Genomic DNA, 21,935 nt, shown 5'->3' on the forward strand with positions numbered 1-21,935 from the left:
CGTTCGATCATAGAGCTTTAAAACGTGTTGTTAAGGGTGCGTTCGTTTAGCTCACCCGGGTCGACACGGGTAAGCCCCGTGCCGACACGGGTCAGCCCCTAGACTTGACTCAAGTCGGAATTGCTTTAAGCCGGTATCTTAATTTTTAAAAAAGTAGCAAAAATCACTTAGTTTACGTCTTTCCAGAAGCCCGACAAGCAGTGACAAGGTACACTTCAGCACGCGTTCCACTTCAGTGCCGTAAAACAATGCGCACACACTGTATGTACATTGTACAATACGCGTATTTTACGTACATGGGTGTGCATGTATTTCAGAGCATGTGCATAAATGTGGTGCAAAAGTTAGCAATTGCTGCATCACTTGAAAATAACATGTACATGTACGTTTTTAACATGATGGTCCGGATTCGACGCATGAGGGCGCGCGTTATGTACTGTAAGTATGCCATATGCGCTGTGAGTGGATTTACTATGAGCGTTTTCGAAACGACTGGCTTCGACTTCGTTTTCAGCTTAATAACATTTTAGGTCCCGACTTCGGGGACTCCAGCTACATTTTGGTGCCTGTTATGCTTCAGGAACATTCAATCGGTTGATATGAAGACAAAAGTTGGAATAATTTCGTTTAGTTTGCCTCTCAGTGATTCAGAAGTAGGAGGCGAAGCCGAAGCCGAAGCCGAAGCCGAAGCAAAGATTTCGAAACCTAAATAGGCACAGACCGAGCGCAACCCAGACTTGGCCAAGTCTAGTCAGCCCCGTGCCGTTCGATTAGCTCTGACGTCATTCTCGGGGCTCACCCGGATCAGCCACCACAGCCCCCTGGTCGTGGAACAGAGTCACTGGTGGAAGTATGTCACGCATGCGTTGGTCATTCCCTAGAAACGGACAAAATATGGCGGCCGGTGTGGCAGGTAATTCTGTCCTCCCTGGTAAATGTGTCCCCCGGACAAATTTACCGGCTCGTGACCCGGTAAATCTGTCCGGGGGGACACATTTACCTAGGTAGATCTGTCCCCCTCCCTGGTAAATATGTCCCCCTACCCAACGTTGAAAGTGTCCCCCTGGTATATGTGTCCCCGTGCATGCATACGGTGATACGAGTCGTGTTCGTGAGCGCGCGCATCGCCGCAAGTACATGCTGCAAGATTTGTGGCAGCGTTTATCGCATGTGTATAATGTGTATCCCGCTACACGAAGGAAATTCATCTAATGAGAAATTTCGTTACGCGCTACGATGGGAACGCAGACCAATTCAAGTAGTCGTCATATCAATGAGGCGTCCACCGTAGAATAGGGCTACTGTAGTGCACGACCTTGCTGTAATTTCACCGTACTCCGAGTCCGAGTCGATCGAAACATAATTGTTCACATTTCACAAAGAGACCAAAAAGTTAATTTTATTCATCTTCATGAAGGGCAGACTAAAAAGTAAAAAATGTATAGCTTGTATGAATTCATTAAAACAATAATTATAGGGAATTACTGGCCTTCTGCGCTGCAAAACTAGGGGGACAAAAAAACCTGGAGGGGACAGAATTACCTGAAGGGGGACAGAATTAACGGGCCGGGGAGGACACTTTTACCTAGGTAATTCTGTCCCCCCAGACACTTTTAACGGGGGACAGAATTACCGTCCACACCGGACAGTAGAAATCTCAAGTGGACTTAAAAGTTGACTTGATTTCAAATTACGTTTTGCCCTTCACCGACGTATAAACATTGTATACTAACTTTATACTTTATTTGAAGTCTAAAGGTAATCATTTATTGAGTTCATTGCTAGTTTTGAGACTATAATTTTTTCCCAACTTGTTTGAGTTCTGCAATAATTGACTAAAAAGCAGTAAATCTGAAACTAAGACCCAATCTGAAACGGTCTTTTTTCAGTGGCTACGGCCACGGCTGAGAGCGTCACGCGAGGTTCGTAATGGCCCGCGGTTGAGCGTTCAAATAGCCCGGCTGTCGTGGCTGACCCGTCTGCCTTTACCCGTGTCGACCCGGGTGAGCTAAACGAACGCACCCTAAACGAGCTATTTTCCCGCTGTTTTGTACAATGTACATGTATATTAAGACCTTTCCCACACACTTTTGCCAACTTGCATTTTTTTCAAAGAGGGCGCGCTACACTAATAGTGGTAGACCAGTAAATAAATTTCCATAGACCCCAATGATAAATGCCCCCACTTCAGAAATTCTGGAAAAATACTCACAGCTCTCATTTTCTGTTAATTTTTTTTTTGGTTAACCAATGACTTTAGGGAGAAAATTCCATCCAAAGATGATCACCCCTAAAAGCAATCCTGAAGCCCATCTCCATTTTGAAAATGGACGCCTGCGCTCCATTGCAAAATAGAACCATTTTAGGGCCTATTTTATGCACATTTCACAGAAATACGAGCTCGCAGTCCTGTACATGGCTTCCCAACATTTTCTCACAAATCATCAATTCACAGCCTTCAAAATGTTCTAATACTGAAGAATTCGAGGGCATACAAATCGTGATTTGGCCGGCAAAGGCAATTTCGGACCGATGTACATGGTCTGTCTGTGGTCTGCACCCACAGTGAGCTGTTCTGATAACGCCCTCTTGCGGCATGTGACCGCGTATCTAAAATACAACAGCGTCTTGACTCACTACGCAACTTCGTGCATGCGTATTTTAACACAAATTTGCCTTCCGGAAAGATCAACGTACCGGATAACCGAAAAGGCCAAATTCCACATTTGGAGATTTCTGACGTTTTAGGACGCTAGTGTGGCTACTACAGCATAAAATAGTCTATGGAGTAGCTATCCGAGTAGATCATTATGCAAACAACGCGTCTTGACCTCCAGATTCTGACCATTCAGCGGGCGCCTTCTATCGTGTCTTCGGTAACCGTATTTCTGCTCTAAATAACGTCACAACTTGTATAAAGGCGGCTCCGATCGGCTGGCGCGCGGGGTCGTGTAAAATTTACATGCTCAGATATATCAGACGTTTGTAGTGTGGCTCTGCAACGTCTGATCGATCCTCAGACTCAGGATAATAGACCTTTATCATGCTGCCACCATTTCAATCGTGTTCCCTGTATCCATTAACAGCGCTGAGTGATAATTTTTTTTGTGCAAAAAGGAACCAGACTATTTTTCCTTCCAGCCTCGCTAAAGTTGGTTACATTGACTTGAATGGGAAAAAATCAAATGGCTGCAACATGATAATGGTCTTTGTAGGCCTTAACGGAAAACGTTAACGTTGTATATGCAAACATTCACCGTGCTGTTTTCACTTGGTTTGGATGAATTACTTATTGTTTTATTCATCACCTCACAAACAATAAATAAATAGTAGAAAATATAAATAATCAAAACCGATGTAAAATATATCAATAACCATAGCCACAGGGCGTTACTTGGGTCTAAATAAAAATGAGGCAAATCAACAATACTTCAATCTTTGTCGGAATAAAAAATCAAAAATAAACAAAAGTGATACTAATTCTTTTGTGAAGATACCCCTTTTAGCTCATGACAATTTTTTTTCACCTGAAATTAATGCAAACTTGAGAAAAAAATCCAAAATATCCAGGGAATTCAAAGAAATGAAATTGACAGATGTCAAAATCTCCCCCCCCCCCAAAAAAAAAAAAAAAAACCCGCCCCTTTAAGAACTGTAGATAAAGACCAAGTGACGTAATAGTGAACTGTTAAAAATACACACGAAGTATGAAACCGACATTTTTCTTACCGACGAAACTCTCCACCAATGTAATAAATGAGAATTGTGATTAAATATAGCTCTATGGTGGGAACCAAGCATTCATTTCTACCTTGCCCTTGAACTTACATATCCGTGAAGAACATACCAATGCACTTAACATGTAATCCTTGTGGCTGCTACTTCAACAAAACCTGGAGCCATCAAGGGGGATTCGAATTACGAGTTTTCATTGCATTAAACGGACCTTATTACATTACAGCGAGTTTTAGAGTTTACAAGAGTTTTAGAGGTTCGCTCTCGGTATTTAGAAAATACGAGAATATCGGTTTCCATCTCAATTTCGGTCTATTTCAAGCTCCACATAATCACACAGAAGGGATTTGTCATATTTCAAAATTATTTCTTGGCTCACAGGATACGCGATTGCAGGGCCTTTTATGCAAACTAATTTATAGAGGGCGCTTTATCGCTCTACAACCAGGAGAGTGTATTTTCTCTCGACTGACCTCTAACTAGACCAGGGCCCAATTTTATGGCTCTGCTAACCACAGAATTCCGCGCTTACGATCACCATTTTGTGCTAACCGCACGCTAGCAAAAAAATTTTTGTGCTAACCTTGTAAGCACACAATCCTTAGTAACGGGATGTACGCATGCGCATAAGCCAAAACTCCTCGCTAACCCCTGATCTCTATATAAAGATCGGTGTCGCTAACGCGTGAAATACGCTTACCGTAAGCACGGAATTTTCTGTTATAGTCAGCAGGGTAAAGCAGAGCCAAGAATTTGGGTCCAGCTGCCACATGCTGATTTTGCATATGCAACTTGATGACGCCATCAATCCGCCATCTTGTTCCACCAAAATCACTCCAGGCCTAGGATGTACATGCGGTATTGATCTTTGGTTCAGGATTTTATAATATTAATTCATATTTTCGCCGCCTTAACTCTGAAGAAAATAAAATCCAATACCAATACTCCTAAAAAAAGTGCGTTTACTGCGCTTGCGTCGTGGGTGAGCCAAGATGGCAGCGGTGGCTTCAACGCGCGGGCAATATCGCCAGCCAGTCCAGTTAGATTAGAGGTCAGTGCTTCTTTCAGATGAAGTAGTTGAATGTTTATTTGATATAATTCAAGGCGAAAACTCAGTACATGTATAGCTACACTGCATGTAATTCACCAAAGGTATTTGCAGGGCATGCACCTTCTAGCTGTAGGCTACGCAGTTATGTATCAAAGAATAGGTATACAATTCCACACACAATAATTTATGTACAACCGGCTCGTTATATTTACAAATAGAATAATAATTACAATGCATCTTCTGATTTCCCACAAACGAGTGGTAAATATACACAATAAACAAACGCGTATCATAATATCATGGAATAAATAAAGCGAATGTGTTTTTTTTTTATATTACAGTATATGTTCGTCAAAAACTTCAATTCAGCTGATTACAATCAAGAAAGCCGCATAGTTTCAGCAAAAAATACTGATGAGAATATAGTATACTTAAGTATCAAGACACTTTTTACAAGCCAATAGTTCGAATGATTTGAGAGCTCCCTGCAACTCTTTTCGTTGGAATTGCATCACTACAGTTCTAAATCCTTTAAAAATCTGATGGCGCTACAAACCCCAGCAGTTACATGCACTATACACCTTTCTGCGCTTGGTTGGCAAACTGCATTTTTGCCAACCACGGGTTGCAAAACTATGGAACGTCCAACACTGCAAAAATGAAGAAGAGTTATTACAGATAACCAAAATATTATTTGATTGTTGGAAATACAACATTGTCAACAAAGCTACAACATAATTCCTAAACATGCCCTTTTACTTTGTATTGAGGGCGTTTGGGGGATATTTTTGGGGAAAAACATGTTGCCAACCACGGCTTCAATATATGCGCTTGCGGCAGCCCATATAAATGGCGCCAATGTTTACAAACAAAAGAAAGGTCTATAGGCCTACATTGTTTGGCTCTCCAATGTGTACATCGTTTGCACTGTACAGTCATTGTTATTAGGCGTGTACTTTTGGTCAACAGTACTACGTGTGATTAGACCTCCCGTGCATTCATTAATGATTGAATAACAAGACACCATCGAAATAGCCGCTGAATGCAGTCGGTCTGTAGCAAAACGTTATGGACCTTATTCACGAAGAAGCCATTTTGGTCGTGTTCCTGAATGTATTTTATAAACTGTGAACTGTTGAATGGGATGGTGCCAGACTATTTATTCACTCTAACCTCACTTTCAATTTTTTTTTTTTAAATGTGGCTTAAAACATTAGGGCATGGTTAATCACACATTTTAAATTATTCACCAGAGCAGGCTGTTATTAATTTGTAATTAACTTGAACTTTTATGTCATTGCTTTCATTTCTCTTCGCAAGTTCCAAAAATGAAGATTTTACCTCGCTTTCAATTTAATATGGCCGACTCGTGAATAAGGCCAATGAGGACAGTTCTTGCCCGTTTGGTATTAGTAACATGGTGGGTCACATGGCTTTAGGCTTGAGCGACTACTTTGAGCTGATTGGCTTATCGCGTCGTGGTGCAGTCGGCGTGATTGAGATCCATATGAGTGGCTGTGCTGCAGGCAACCATGCCGCCGACGTGGATGCACTGGCCCTGTTCTTCATGTATTACGGGGCGTACTAACGTACAAGTCCGTACCGTACCGGCGGATGCCTGCCTAATCACACGTTGTTGGCCTCCTATACAGAAATCAGAAATGGAAAGAAAAGATACATATTTTTGTAATAAATAATAATGTATATATTTTAGCACGAGCTTGTTGAAAAAAGAAGACGACTTAGTTCCGTTTCGGCGTTTCGGCTTCAGGCTCCCATCTCGCGAGTCTCAATAGACAACCGTACTAAACTCCAGTTCCTAATTGGTACATGCACCGTATTTGCTAAAAAAAAAAACCACATCGATATTTGTGACATGTAAAATGCGGGAGTTTGGCTTCTAGTCATTTGGTTTGCATTTCATTGTGATTTTTGAGCACGAGATAAAGGCGAAGCCGTGAGACCATGCCTAGGTTTAGAAAAGTGACGTTTAATGTTTAGCTCACTTGATTATACTGGTCCGTCTTTTCTGATCGTAACCATATCCCATTGCCATTATAATTATCATTCAATCTGTGTCGATGTCCTCTTTTCAAATTCAAGTCATTTTAATTACACCTTTATCTTCAACAAAGTACACCTAGGCTTGTCGATTCCAGACAGATTGAAAATAGGCCTGACACATATAGTGTGTCTTAGGTCAATATTATAGAGCAAGAGACAGCACTTGGATGGGAAAGGGGAAAATGACCTCTGCGTGACCCTGATATCACAAGATAGAGGGCCAGGGAGGAAAAAAGATCAGTTTTCATGCCAATTCCCGAGGCCCTGGTCTTCATGATTTTGTAAATATTGGACTAATTGGAAGTGCTTATTTCCTTTAATGAAACTACTCGAAATTACGGGGCATCCTTACTAAGGCAAAAAAAAAAAAACACACACACAAAAACAGTTCTGCTTCCGATTACATTGCATTAGAAAATAGGGTAGGTAGGTGGGATTTTTAATTTTTTTGGGGGGGGGGGGCAAATTTTTTTGTACGATCATACTGGAGGCATCTGCGTGTAGTCAGGGCTAAAAGGTAGAAATTGATGGTTTTGAACGTTTTTTTTTCCTTCTCATTTTCCCCATAAAAAATAGGGTACGGGCTGTCAGAATAGGGTAGGTAGGGAAACCAGAAGCAGAACTATTTTTTTTGGGGGGGGGGGCCTCCGGGATCCAATTTTCCCAATGACAAATGCCCATAATGTTAAACAGCCAAGAGACCGGTTTTGATTGTGTTGATGTTTGAAACGAGCAGCTGCCGGTGCATGCAGAACACAGATGACGTAGGTTCTTATTGGCAGAGTGGTATGGGAAAATTCTCCAAATACTCGCTGTCTGAAAACTGACCGGTTTACCCAGATCTTTTTAGTCAGTTCAAAATGATCCCCGATGGATATCGTTCCACATATTTGTGTTATCGTGTCTGCTTTGGAATTCTTCCCCAGACGATAACCAACAATGGGGTGATGCACTGATGCACTTTGAATAACCTTTGTTAGAAATGGAAGGGTGGCGCATACAATTAAGAAGCTTTTGTTTATTTACTAACCGTTCCGTTGTCTTGAAACCAGTCGGCAACTTCGGCTGGCATTTCGTGCGTTCTCTTGCCTTTAACAGACAGCGTCCTCTGCTGAGACTTGGGGACTTCAACCTCGTGCCCAGTGGTGGCCGACGTGCGGTCAAGGTTTGTGTGTGTGTCGGTGGCGGAGGGCGGCGACCTGGGGTCGTTGTCGTGTCTGTTGTAGTTGGTGGGTATCGCGCCTGCGCAGACCACGCCTATATAGCAGGCCAGCAGGACGAGAAGGGGCGTGGCCTTGTTACCCGGGAGGTGTGTGAATTGCATGATGCGGGGGATGTCGTCACGTTCAATTCTGCACGATAGAATAAATGACAGAAAAGACACCTTATTGAAATAGGTCTAGTATGCTACGGGTCAGAGATGTATAGAATCCTTTCAGCTCGCAGCTTTTCGTCAGGCAACACAGGCAATGTTCTATACTTTAAAGGGCCCATGCAAGCAATCTTTCATGCAATCCTTGGATATGCACATTATCTACCCCACTTAACCCTATTTTCATTTCAAGGGTATTTTGATGCCTTTTTTGGTTTGTATGCTGTTGTAAAATTCAATATTCAGAGCAATGTTTAGTGTCATTCAGGCAGAAACAAGTTACGCTCTCGGAAATTCCCTTTGGTGATTCGTTGTTGTGTTAGTACATGACAGTAAGTCAATGAACAACTTTTTTCTCTCAAATATTTTCAATGAGGAAAAACTGAACAGTGTCTTCCTGAAATGACATCACAGCGATAACGCCCTCAGTTGTCCCAAAAAAGCATGAAAATATATTTACCAACTCTATTATTCAATTTCAATCCACGAAACATTGCACACGCTGTCAATAAAACCAATTCAGGCCTAATCATTTACCATTCAATTTTAAAGTTTGGATCAGTCCCTTTAGTCACGGATCGAGAATATTCGTCATTACAGAAGAAATTCGTCTATAATTATAAGCTGTTGCTGAATGACAGCATTCAGAGATCGAATTCGTCTTATATAAATCGATTAGACATATTTGAATAACAAGGTTTGGCGTAGACGAAACGAATCGAATAGTCCGGGACGGAAATGTGTGCTCATTGTTTGAAGTTGCTTGAACTGAATTTTAACCTGTCTGACAAAAGACGAAATTAAACATAGGAAGTGCACTACATCGCTGTTTGTGAACGAATTTGAATATTAGAAACGGTGAATTTAAATGATGTATAACGTTTTAAATAACCGGGAAACCTATATTAAATGTTTAAAGAAGTGCATTTTGCAATAAAATTCACCAAAGGGGATGGCAAATATTTTTCATACATTTAAGAGGAAGAAAGTTGCACACAAATGTTCCTAAGAAAAATTCACTTCATGACCCCTGTAAACAATGACGGGAGGGCCGGTTAAAAATGCAAATATTTTCGAGAATTAGAGAGGAATGTAGAAAAACTCGATGTAAGGATGAGGCGGGGAATTCGAAAAATTTAGAAATGTTGATAATTCAAACAAGACACCAAACCTTCGCCATTTTTAAGCTCGTGGTCGGTCGGTCGGTTGGTCGGTCGGTCTGTCTAAACAAAACTTTCAGGCCCTTAGTGTCCCATAAAATATAACTATCAATTGACAAACAAATTGATCAAATACAACGCCGTCGTCAGTAAATGAACTCTTGGCGAATGTTTTCGGAACACGCCGCTTTGTCTCGATCGATGCGCATGCGCGTCTATTTTGCATAATTATGAAGTGGACATTCCAGAACCGGGCAAAGCTTATTGTGCACTCGCGCTAATTCAATATACATGTAGTTATTATACAATGTCAGTCACTGATATTTCCTAAACTCAAGCATTGCAAGAACTTGGTATTTCTACCGAGTTACTTGTACTGTAGATGCCATATCACAAGTGAATATGAACACCCGTCGTTTTTGCAGTGTGACAAACCTATGATCACGCTTATCAATCATTACCATTTCATTGGTATCGCCGGACTGGTCAAATATACATGTTTTTACATAAGAGAAACATTGACTTCCACTATTTGTGGAAAATGGAATACCAGCGACAATCTTATCTTATCAGTCGGAATGCCACGGGAAGAGTCAAAACATGGAGATCGCTTGGTATTTCATTATGATAGCTAAAGGTGCGTGGGTAATATTTTTCTCATGTACCAAAGTTCTTAAGTCAACAAAATACATTGACTAACAGTAACATCATAAAGGGCAGTATAACGTCAAATATCAACAATTACGAAACCTTATTGTGTTTTTTTTTCTGAAAATAGTTTCTAATTGCGTATTCTACTTGAAAAGTCAAATTTGGAATAGTTTGTTTATTTGTCTAAGGTGTGAACTATAGCGATCCAGTCCAGGGTTTAGGTATTGGAAATATTTGCACTATTTGTTAAATGCTAGTTCACCTCTGATGCAAATTGCCTCCACCACCCCTACGTGCCCCACCCCCGTGTCCAACGGGTAAATAAGAAGTCAGTCCAACTGAGCCAGCAAATTGCTATGAGTTCGTAGTTTAGTCCCTTGACATGCTTGAATGCAATATTTCGACTCATGATAAATTGTCTGCATGGTACGTGACTGTCGCGCTGCCAGTCTCTCATCAACTGTACGATCATCTCCTTTTTGGCACGCCTTGTTCCACCCACGCACAGCAACAGCAGCTAGGTCTCAGAATGTTTTACATGCGGTTGGTGCTTCCTCTCAACCCAATCTGACGTTAACACAACATTTCTTTTTATTTCTAAAACCAGATAATAGCACTGACTATGCGCATTCGTCAGTTGTCAATTGAATGGTTACACCTCTATGACTATGTTCCGACACCCCTATGTTCCGACACAGTACGTTCTGACTGCACATATTTCTATCCTAGGCCCTAACCCTAACCCTAACCGGGAGTAACACAATCTTATATTTGCGGGTACGTTGTCGGAACATAGGGTTGTCGGGGCATATAGCAGTCACCCAATTGAATAGTTCAGAAAAGTTCTGCCCAATTTAGAAAATTAAAACTGGGATTTGATTAAACGGAATAGCTAGGGTAAAAACTGGAAGAGAGGGCAGAACATTCCTATGTTGGTTCCTAATATAACTGGCGCACAATACACAAATCGATCTCGCCCGAACTAAAAATTGCCACAAATCACCTGATATAATTCTTCAGTTACGCATCGTTGTCAGTACCTACACTACACCTGGGAAAAAAATCATATCCGACAATCCAGGTTGACCCCTTCATTACACGCAGTGGTTCTTTCTATTGTGGTTTGACCCAATGACCCTCACCTCTCACGTCGCGCAATCAGAGCCAAAAATGGACTTGCCTAGATCATAATGTTTTGGTCAGCCACTCAGCCAGACCTAGTCTGAGTATCACCCGTTATCCACGGAGCCATCTACTGTCTTCGCCGTGGTCTATTACATAGACTAAGCCAGACCTTTGTATCGTATGCAAACTGACCCGATTAATGCCTGGAAAAATATGCAAGATTTACAGACGAATTCCTTACATGTCTGCTAAAACTACTGACAGCCTAGAATATAAACGAAAAGAGAGGTGGGTTTACCTTACAAGAAAGTGTACTTGTAGGCAGTGTACTTGTAGGCATTAAAAGCTGAAGACTCAGTTCAAGCACTGCTGCACTTTTTCCTGCGCAAGTAGGTTGTGGCTAGAAACAACTTTCCCTTTTCACTTGAAGACTTGTTCAAATACAGGCTGATGAGCTCTATAAGGCTGAGATGTAAACACACTCTGCAAAGTTGAGAACTTCTTCGCTCTTTCCGTTCTCGCAGATTTCCAGACTCTACCCTGCCGGCGAAGGAGACTTCCTTATTTATGCCGGCGAAACCGGGAACCGGCTTTGGGCGCGCACGTGTACCCGGCGTTTACAAACAGAATAGTAAAACGTCTCTGTCAATGAACCGCGGACAACCAATCAGAGACCGCCGTCATTAGCGGGAAATGGGCTAGTTCATTAGCAAAACACAACAGGGGTGATCTTGTTAACGCCAACTAATACGAGGTATGTTGGTTTGTTGAAGTTACATCAGTTCATTACTCAATGATGTTATTGCTTTTCAGAGATTTTATTTTACTTTGTATACACTTGCGTTGAAATGAAAATTGCACGAATAACCACCGCCAAAATAACATCGCTCATCCGTTCAACAACGTAAACACTACCCGGCGAAAATCCAATGGTCCGAATCGTAACGTTCACCGGAAGGCCTGGCAGTTCAGTCACTGACTGTCTGCGTAATCCGAGACCTTGGCAGGCTGCCAAAATGTGATGAACTTTCGCCTGAAGTCAGGCGATGCAGACGGCGGTAATTTGGCAAGCGGGACCGTCGCTGAACGATTATTAAGCATCAGACGGGGGGCAGAAATTCCCACGAAAAACGGTTATGAATAAATAATGACGTACATTTACCGCCAGCCAATGGGCAACACGCCCGACCACTCGCAAGGTTGTTGCAATGTTTATGTTGTGAACATGGCCCTGTAGCTATGTTGTCTCTTGGAGAAGAAAAAAAACCCAAAATGTAAACATTCGCCCTGTCAATAGTATATTTAGGATGTCGGGATATTTTTTGTTTAATATGATTCAATCTTTCGTCGATCCACTGAATGTTTATGTTGCATTAAAGTTCAGGAATGCATTGGAATTTCAACCGATCGCACGGTACGAAGACATGCCAATTGGCACATCTACGGGGGTGGGGTAAGGAGTTCTGACCCCCCTCCCCCGGTTGAGTCGCCAAAAAAAATAGTAAACAAACACGCAGAAAAAATAACACTCACCGCTATACCCCACCCCACTTACAGCTACCCCCCCCCCCCCCCCAAACTGGACCCCCTCCCATGCATTCCTACTTTGCAGTTTGTGATTTCTCCTGCACACCTCGACTTTGAGAGCAAATTTTAGTTGTATCCATTATTGTTTGGATCATTCGTGTCATATTGTTTCGGTTATAAAACATAATAACACTGCTTTTTTGCAAGAAAAGACCTCCTGATCTCCACTCCAATATTGCACAATAACTGGGCTAAAAGTAAAATGGCGACTGGAAAGCAAGAGTGTGCACATCACCCATATGAATGTTCGGAACAGAATGCATATACCGGGCGTGGGTGGGGTAATTAACCGCCGTTTCCGAGGATGATAAGTGGTCTATGTTCGTGTTCTGTTTCTGTCTGCATTTTGACCATTTTAAGGATTAACCCTCGTTTTCTGCCTCATCAGTGTCTATGAGATGGCCCACATAGAAGACTGGCGACTCCAAAACCCACTCGAAATGACCTAGATATTTCAGGTAACGTTATACCACAGGGGCGGATCCAGGAATTTTCGCAGGGGGGGGGGGGCATCAGCAAGAAAATCTGAAATGTACACAGGTTTTTTTCTCCGGACACATGAACTCCGTATAATCAAAAACTGGTGGGGGGGGGGGGCGCTGTTCAAGTTCGACGATTATTAACACTAGATTACAGAATGGTGTACCGTATTTTGAACAGGATGACATTATACCAGTATAATTTTTTTTGGGGGGGGGGGGGTCTCGGGGGGGGGGGGGGGGGGTTCGACTTATTTTTTTGGAATTTGTATCATAATTTTTTTTGACAGAGCTGGGGGGGGGGGTGGTTTGACCCTCAAAACCCCCCTCTGGATCCGCGCCTGTACCATAGGAGTAGGATCGGAAGTAGGATAAAAGCCTTACAAAAGTATGAAGCCTGAGTATAACGAGTGCGGCTGAGGTTTTGTTTTTGGGCCTACGTGGTAACTACATTTGGTCCTCGCGGGCCCAATGTCATGCAGAAAACACAAGAGTGCGTGTTTTTTTTTGTGCTTAACACGGTAGGCCTACACCTTGCATGACATGAAACCTGCTTTTGCTATTAAGCAATTTGTTTCTGAGCTTTGCGAATATTTTCTGGCCTTAACAGCATTTTATTTCGTTGTGGGCGGTTGTGGAATTGTAAGGTGCATTGCCATCCGTTTTAGATCCACAAGCAGAATGTATGAGGCAAATTCAGCGTGAGAGAAGTTCTTCATGCTCGCAGAAGAGAGGCATAAGCTTGATATTTCTTTTTGAGGCAGACTGGGGTGATGCTTTCTCGAAGCCCTGGTATGCTTTATAGACTGTTTACACAACATTAGATATTACCTCGAGCCCCCCATTTCCGTTCCACGATAACGCTCAACTTTGACGAGAAGTGGGTCACGAAACCTCAGCCAATAGAAAGCAAAAAACCAGCACCTGAAAAAAAGGGGTGGGGTACCACATATTGACCCTCGGTTATAAAAAAAAAACCAGTTTCCGGGCGCGATTGAAGAAAGCAATGAGACTCGTGCTGATGTTTACGTCGTGTTCCCTGAATCTATTATAGTCATATATGAGCGCGCCTTCATAAGTTGCCAGACCATTTTCTAAAAAACTGCAGTGTTTGTCTCTTGAAAAAAATATGTTGCATTTGCCCCGGCCCGATCCTCCCAAAGAAAATTGAAATTCTAATGAATGATCCTCCATCACAACAACAACAAACTTTTACATCATGTTCCTTAATTGTCTGCTTCCGATCACTAATATAGGTTCTGCCGGAAAAATTTGCAGTGTTAGCCTCGATTTCGTATGTGTCGCCAGTAAGAAACTCATCCTAATATTTTGGCTGAGTGGTAGCGTGCGATCGTGAGGGCACTTTACACGTTTGTTCCCGGGATTTTCGCGCCTGATCACCATCACCTAACCTAAGTTGGCTTACCACACACTGCCCTCATGCCACTGCCCAGGTCGTCTTTTGTCACGGTGTCATAAGACATTGGGACTTTAATTCCTGGTCTCGTTTACCTAATAATATGGACTCCAACCCTCATCAAGTGACTTGTCATCGTTTTAGTTTGAGCCAACTATGCGTAGGCCTAATATACGTAAGGCATGCGCATTATTGACCTATCGCCGTTTGCGAGTTAGCCACGCCCCTTAGACAACCTTATGGAGTTTTTGTACACTAAAGTTTTGTTTGTCTCAGATTTTGCGCGTTCCGCGTCCATTTGTATATTATGCAATTGGACAATATACGCGATTTTATACCGCAATAGACCAATGAGTCCAATATTTCGTAACCGGTTCGTTAGTGTAACGTCATCTCAATTCAACCATGCGTTCTTCACACGGTTTAGCATAGCACGAATGGAACCGTAAGTTAACGCAACTCGAGCGTTTATCCAATGAGCGCTAGTAATCAGTGGTGCGCGCGCGTGTATGACGTTTTTACTCACGAACCGGACAGTCCAAATTTACACCGGATACGCGGTGTTCGCACTATACATCAATGTGCGGTACCCTTTGGAGTGGACTTCTTTGGCAATTTTCCCATGGACAGCTGTACTGTACTTTTCCTCTGGATATTTGCCAACATTCCTCCCAAAACCGCAGAATTTTTATACCGCTGGTCGGGTCTCTTGAACCTTGAGGAGAACGGAGATACTCTGATGAAATTAAGAGTACTTGTAAATCAGGGGTGACTGCCTGTAATGACGGTGTTTTCAAATTCGAAAAAGCTATTAGACCCATAATTCAACTCCTAGAGAAGTATGTCAATAAAGGCCAGTGGCGAACCCCGGATTTGGCTGGGGGGGGGCCTCATAATTTTGTCTTTCAAATCTTTTAGAAGTTAAATTTTTTTGCATACAATTTTGCCCAAAATAACTAGCCGCAGAATTTTCTATTTTTATTGTTATTTTTTATTTATTTATTTATTTTTATTTTTTTTTATTTTTTTTATTTTTTTTATTTTTTTTTTTTTTTTTTTATTTATTTATTTATTTATTTATTTATTTTTTTTTTTTTTTTTTGGGGGGGGGGGACTTTTTTGACGTCGGTGGCGCCATTTAGACCCCTATAATACTACTCGAAAATAGGCCACATACATATCACCAAGGTCAAATCGTGGACTACCCCCCCCCCCCCCCCCCCCCCCCGTGTAAAATTTAATCCTATTTAGATTGTGTTCTACAAACACGCACATAAATTCAAAATGTCTGCGCCCAGAGCGGCTTCAAAGCTTCTCGGCGCGCAAGGATGAAGAGTTAGCGCTCTTGTAATTTAATATAGCTCTATGGTTTGGTCCAACTTTCTAGAAAACTACGTCATTTCTATCGTCAATTGGCGAGGAGCGACATTGGAAACGAACCAACAGCTTGTCGCGGAGGTCTTGTTCCCCGAAATATAGAAAATTATATAAAAGAAATCCTAGGGCATTTGTTTTCCATTCCTTACCAAAAGATTCGTGATCTTCGTCTTTAGACTTCCAGATTGTTCCTCGCCAATCTGAAATAAGGACAAGTAACCCCCCCCCCCCCCCCACATCTGCCACTGGGAACTTTCATCGTTCAGTGATGGAGTTTTCTCCACATCATGATGATTAACAATCCAGTGGAACAAAGTCCAATTAGGGAAGTGCGTCAAGCGCACATCCCAACAGGCTTTGTAAGATCCTAAAAAAGGAGGAGGAATATTGTGACGTTTCCTATCTCAAATGGAGAGTAATTGACTTGATACACGGTGAGATGATTGAAGATGAGAAATTCTCCGAAAAACCACACGGCGAGTAAAGTACACCATCAAAAGGATGCTTGTCCCCGGACTGGTAACCTGACTAACAGGTGGTTCGTGTTGGCATTTGATGTACAGTACAGGTGCATAATTTCACGCTTGCGTCTTCACTGTCCTAGTGAGAGGGACCACCCTACTGTTGGGATTCAAAAACAAACCTGTGTTGGGCTGAAATCGTGTTGCGGTAAGAGTATATTCTCTTGGTCTAATGGAAAACGGAATTGGACGAGATTGACTGCATTAAAGAGATAAAAAAAATATGCTGTGATCTTTCAGATTAGATCCTTCCGGCTGGTCTGTGATGGAGTGTGGCCTTCAACCTGTAAGATAGGGGCTGCACGATTCTGGCAATTCTACGAGAGGGCAATGCCCCCAACCCGCCAGCCGGTTATCCGTTCGTCCAGCCACTATACGGCCTCAAGCGACCGGCCGTGCCACGCTAACCCAGACGGTCACATCATCGGACATTACGTCCGGTCTGGTGATTTTCTGGACACTAGACATTTATATAATCATCGTCCCTGGTGTTTTATAAATAGAACTGACCCTAATTACTTGGTAATTGTTTGACTTTTTTGACATTTAGGGGGCTTTTGATGTGTCCCTGTTGTCTTGGCAGCACGCAGCCCCTCGTGGACGACATAATAGGACAAGTAATAGAAGTATGCGGGGTATGTAGGCGTATAATGAGTAGGATCGATCGGAACTGTCCGGCAAAACTCTCCGAGGTAATTAGTTCTTTCGCATTGTCGCGTAAATTGTTGGGCATTTTTTTACATCAATTATTCACCGATTGGGCCCCTAATCTTTCCGGTGAAACCTGAGGTTAGGTATCCTTGGAAGCACCGTGGAAGGTTTTAGAAGGGCTTCGTGGGTTTTTTTTCTTCACGTTTTTTTTTTACTTATGTTTTTTTTTGTGCTGCTCGCAACTTTGAGGAGGAGTGTACATGCATGGCGTCGTATTTTTTTCTTCGTGTATTGAAGAATTTTCTCTTTCGTAAAACAATAGGAGTAAAGGACTTTGATATTTTTTTTTAGTTCCCAAACGGGTCATAACGACTTGACAGATCAAACACGTTTGATGTTTTGTGTGTGTGTTGAAATTACGACGCAATAAGTGTATATAAAGGTGTTTAGATTATAATTCGATCCGAAGAAAAAGTCCTGTCTAATAATACCCGTGACATTCTTCAGCAGTGGGACAGTGTCATTTGTATCTTTTCTTTTCGAGACCTCAGAAAGTAAGAGGCACATATTTCAAATGTCAATGATCACCCGTAAAACCGGCTATGAAGGATACCATTGTGTTTGTTTTTTTGGATACGCGCTTCAAGACGGCACAATATGGATCGAATAAAATTAGTGCGTGTTAATAAGGAATGTGCAACAAGCGTATAATAATAAGGGAGGTTGTGTCATTTTTGCCTAGGATCAATACAACGCCCACGATTTGTGCCCCTCCTATCCTACTACTATCCTTCAATGAATTGTACAATATTCTTGTGTACAGTACGTGTACACGCATGCACATCACGTGTACACTATTATGAATCAACTGGTTTGCCTCATTATGGTTCACGGATCGGTGTCCCTAGACATTGAAAGCACAACCTTCAATACAATTCGTGCATGGGGATATTTTTCGTGATTGACTAGGAAGCAAGAAATGTTGACAACGGGATAAATTATCATTTTGAATAGTCTGAGCATCGAGGAATAAAAACACATGGTCTGAGAGAGCTGTGTGGAAATACCGTGGTCCAATGGTTACGGTGTTTGACTCGTACGTCGGTGCGTGGGTTCAAATCCTGCCATCAGGAACATGCTGTGTGTGCCCTTGGGCAAGACACTAAACTACAATTGCCTCTCTCCACCCAGGAGTACAAATGGGTGCATGTGAGGCCTGAGGGTAGGTAGAGGCCGATGCGTGGTCTCGTGGCCTGAACCCCGATGAACAGGGGAATAGTTATAAAGCGCTTTGAGATAGTTGATACGATGGAAAGCGTTATTTAAAAGTAGTACAATCATGATTAATGATTTAATGTTTATGAAATCTAGAAACTATAACGGTCTTCTACAAAGGGCGGATCCAGAACACAATTTTTCGGGGGCCCAAAACAATTTCGGTCCCCACTGGGTCCAAAAAATTATGGCGAGGTTTTTTTTGTGTTGGATTTCGGGGAACATCGGTAGTGGGGAACAAAGGTATTGGGGAACATCGGGTAGACCCCCTCTGTGGTGCGATCTGAGACAATTTCTGACCACTTTATCCAAATTATTTTGAGGAAAAGATGGTGGTGTAAGCAGTGCCCGCCTTTATGGCGAGGTTACCAAAAACAAAAACAAATTGGGTTATTTTTTTTGCGGGGGGACCATGGCCCCCGTTGCCCCCCCCCCCCCCCCCGATCCGCCCTTGTCTCTCCACCCAACTTTAAAAGTTATTAGGCAAAAGTTCACCGCTTCTAAATAACTGTGGGGTCTTCGTGCGGTCCACCGCAAGGTCCTCACCGTTTATGCTGATGCAACCACTGACTACAGTTCTCTTCAAAATATGAAGGGGAAGGTAAGCAAACTAAACACATCATATCTGGGGGACAAGCGGTTAAATTTAGCTCCGTGTTTATTTTCTGGAAGCCGCATTTTGACAAATTAGCCCGATTCTGGACCCCTGCGTGTTTTGATTGGGTTGACCCCTGGCTGACTCGTGTCGTGCACTGATATGACACTGTGGGAAAATCAAGTTGACAACCTCAAAACAATAACAATCCTTTAATATCTTGAAAATCCCCAAACCCATGGTTCCCAGACGTGAAAAGGTGTCGCTATATCAAAATTGGTCTTAACGGCTCAGACAAGCCTCAGTATTATCGGGAAGTTGACAGTGTCATCTCATTATCCGTTTGTTTTTATTCCAAGAATTCTTCAATTGTGTCAACTTTCCTGGGTTTGAGATATTCTAGGGAAACTGCAGATGACATCATGAGTTAATCTCCCTAGTTGTAGAGAGTGTGTATTTTTCTAAGGGGATGATGGTTGCTGTTTTCTTTTCATTAATATTACATGTATAACTTCTTATAAAACAAAACTTAAGCCTTCACTATCAGCATCAGCCCCAGTGTATTAACATTAAATATAACTGACTGGTAACAACTTGTGCTGAAAAGTTGCTTATCCCATTCCGTTGGAATATAAGTAAATAAGCCTCGCCATGTCCACGAAACCCTTGTCGTTTTAAGCCGAAACTGACACTCTTCGACTTCTCCTTTTCAATCAAGATTTAATTTTTTTTGTAAAAGTGCCGTTCAAAAACAATGTTTGAAAGGGACAAAATGGAAATGCGAAAGCTTATGACATTGGAATAAGTACGTGAAGCCCTGTGTGCTTGCGGAGAGCCTTAAATCTCCACCAATGGGTGACCCCCTTCCTTGAACCCCCCTCATGTACACCTATACCCCACCCACCGAAGTTCGACCGGTCAAGGTTCTGAATTGCATTGCACTTTTCTGACATTTGTGTTTGTACTTAAAATATGTTCAACTAAAGTGAATTGCCGGGATTTCTACTTTTCCGAGAAAAGGAACACCAGGATATGTAACGAACTTTGTGTGTGTCCAGTTCAGACACAAAGCGATCTGTTCTGAGAATGCCATTCTTGCATCGGAAATCCGGATACATCATGAGTTAGTAGGACAGGCGTTGCCGATGCAATTTATCGTTAAGTGCCAATTCTTCATGATCACGCGCAACATAAATGCCCATATATTATTAGAGCCAACTTGATCACGTTGGTTCCACACGTCCGTATTTTTTTGTCCGTAATCTATGCTGTACCTATACCCGTACCCTGATTTTAAAAGAATTAACTCCCTGCATGCCCCAACCACAAACGGCCGGCCATGAACCCAACCATGGTGCAAACGTGACTGGGGGTACAGTGCGCCATACAAAGTACAACTGTGCCATTGGGGTTAACTGTGCCATTGGGGTTGATCAAAAGAAATGGTGACTGTTCTATGTTCCGACCCCCCTATATTCCGACACCCCTATGTTCCGACACCTCTATATTCCAACACCCCTCTATTCCGACTGTTCATTTGTTTCGACATACCTATATTTCGACACCCGTATGTTCCGACACCCTATTATGTTCCGACAACCCGCAAATAATATTGTGCTGTGTTAGCCCGTTTAGAATGGTGCGTTGGGGACGGAGACCAGCCTTTGTTTACGTTGGTAGGGGTGTCGGAACAGAGAGGTGTCGGAACATAGGGGTGACGGAACATACATGTAGGTTGAGCAGTGAGAACAAAGGGGTGTCAGAACATAGGTGTGTAACCAAAGAAATGAGTAAAGTTTGGTTGGGGGAATTGTGATAAATTTTTACCATGTTTACAGCTGTGATGACCAATTTTAAACTACGTGTGACGCACGGAAGTATAGTAAAAACAAAACGGTAGTGATTAGTGCACTGATGGTCACATTATCGGTACGCAACATGCGGCATGGGGCAATTTTCCAATTTGTGTGCACGTCAGTGGAAAATAATTTCTTTTTCATATTACCCATTTGCCGACATATTTTGGAGCCGCAGTGGTAAAAACGCAAATTATAAATTTATAATTGCCTGTCATTAATGTGGGGTACCCGGTAATATGGTTGGGATATGCAATATTATTGTGTGCTAGTCGTTGGTCTTAAAACTAGTCGTACATTGTAAAAAAAAGTTTGTGGACATAATGTTTGGCAACGTTATTCCACCCTCTAAGCATGTACATACTGCATTGTAATTACCGTCAACTGTTGTTCAATTCGAATAGAATTTTCCAGACCTTTGGGACGAATTCCCCCAAAGGTTTAAACAGTTGACTAAAATGTTTGGCAAGGACATGAATTAACATTATTATTACCTAATTCATTTTGTTTGGTGTCTAGGAAACTGATTCCTCACCATACGCACCTATAGTAACATGACGTAGACCTACTTTCAGGCCTCTCAATGGATGAACTCGAACACACCCTTTTCATCCCCATCACCCGAGGTGAAGTATCTGTGCCAAGTCGACATCCTTCAAAGGGTAACGAACCCAAACTTTATGTGGACGTGCTCACTATGCAAGACCCCTGCACATTCTTTTCTAGGAGATGGGCTTATGATCGACCTTATAAAACAGGCCACTGACTGGCATAGCACCGGGCGAAATAAGTCCAGGTGGAGCTTCCACGTGAATCCCTTAGATCTCCTGCCTTAAGTGACCGCCACCGACCTTGCCCGTCTAGGTAGCGGGCCTCGGGCTCGGAATATGGGCCCGGCACATTCCACAGCTCGTTAGCGCACCGAATGCCGGGAGCGAAGGGCCCCAGTCGGCGGGCAGCGTGTCCTCGCGGGGTTTAACTGGGTTAACTGCCCAGCAGAGCATCGAGGCAGGGGGTTC

General features: G+C 42.5%; 1 protein-coding gene across 2 annotated transcripts; it reads right to left on the bottom strand.

Annotated features, from left to right (window-relative positions):
* Positions 1-6,086: 6,086 nt before the first annotated feature.
* On the bottom strand, positions 6,087-11,757 carry LOC119738872. Of its 2 annotated transcripts, none has more exons than XM_038213847.1 (3): positions 11,462-11,757; positions 7,881-8,202; positions 6,087-6,430 (listed from the first exon to the last, which is right to left on the bottom strand). In XM_038213847.1, the coding sequence occupies exons 2-3, from the start codon at positions 8,172-8,174 to the stop codon at positions 6,413-6,415; spliced, it is 312 nt and encodes a 103-aa protein (XP_038069775.1). In that variant the 5' UTR covers positions 8,175-8,202; positions 11,462-11,757; the 3' UTR covers positions 6,087-6,412. The 2 variants fall into 2 exon arrangements, with proteins under 2 accessions (XP_038069775.1, XP_038069774.1); XM_038213846.1 differs by having other exon boundaries at positions 11,457-11,753.
* Between the last annotated feature and the right edge of the window lie 10,178 nt (positions 11,758-21,935).

Source organism: Patiria miniata, unplaced genomic scaffold, assembly GCF_015706575.1.
Source record: "Patiria miniata isolate m_02_andy unplaced genomic scaffold, ASM1570657v1 HiC_scaffold_3, whole genome shotgun sequence".
NCBI classification, from domain to species: Eukaryota; Metazoa; Echinodermata; class Asteroidea; order Valvatida; family Asterinidae; genus Patiria; species Patiria miniata.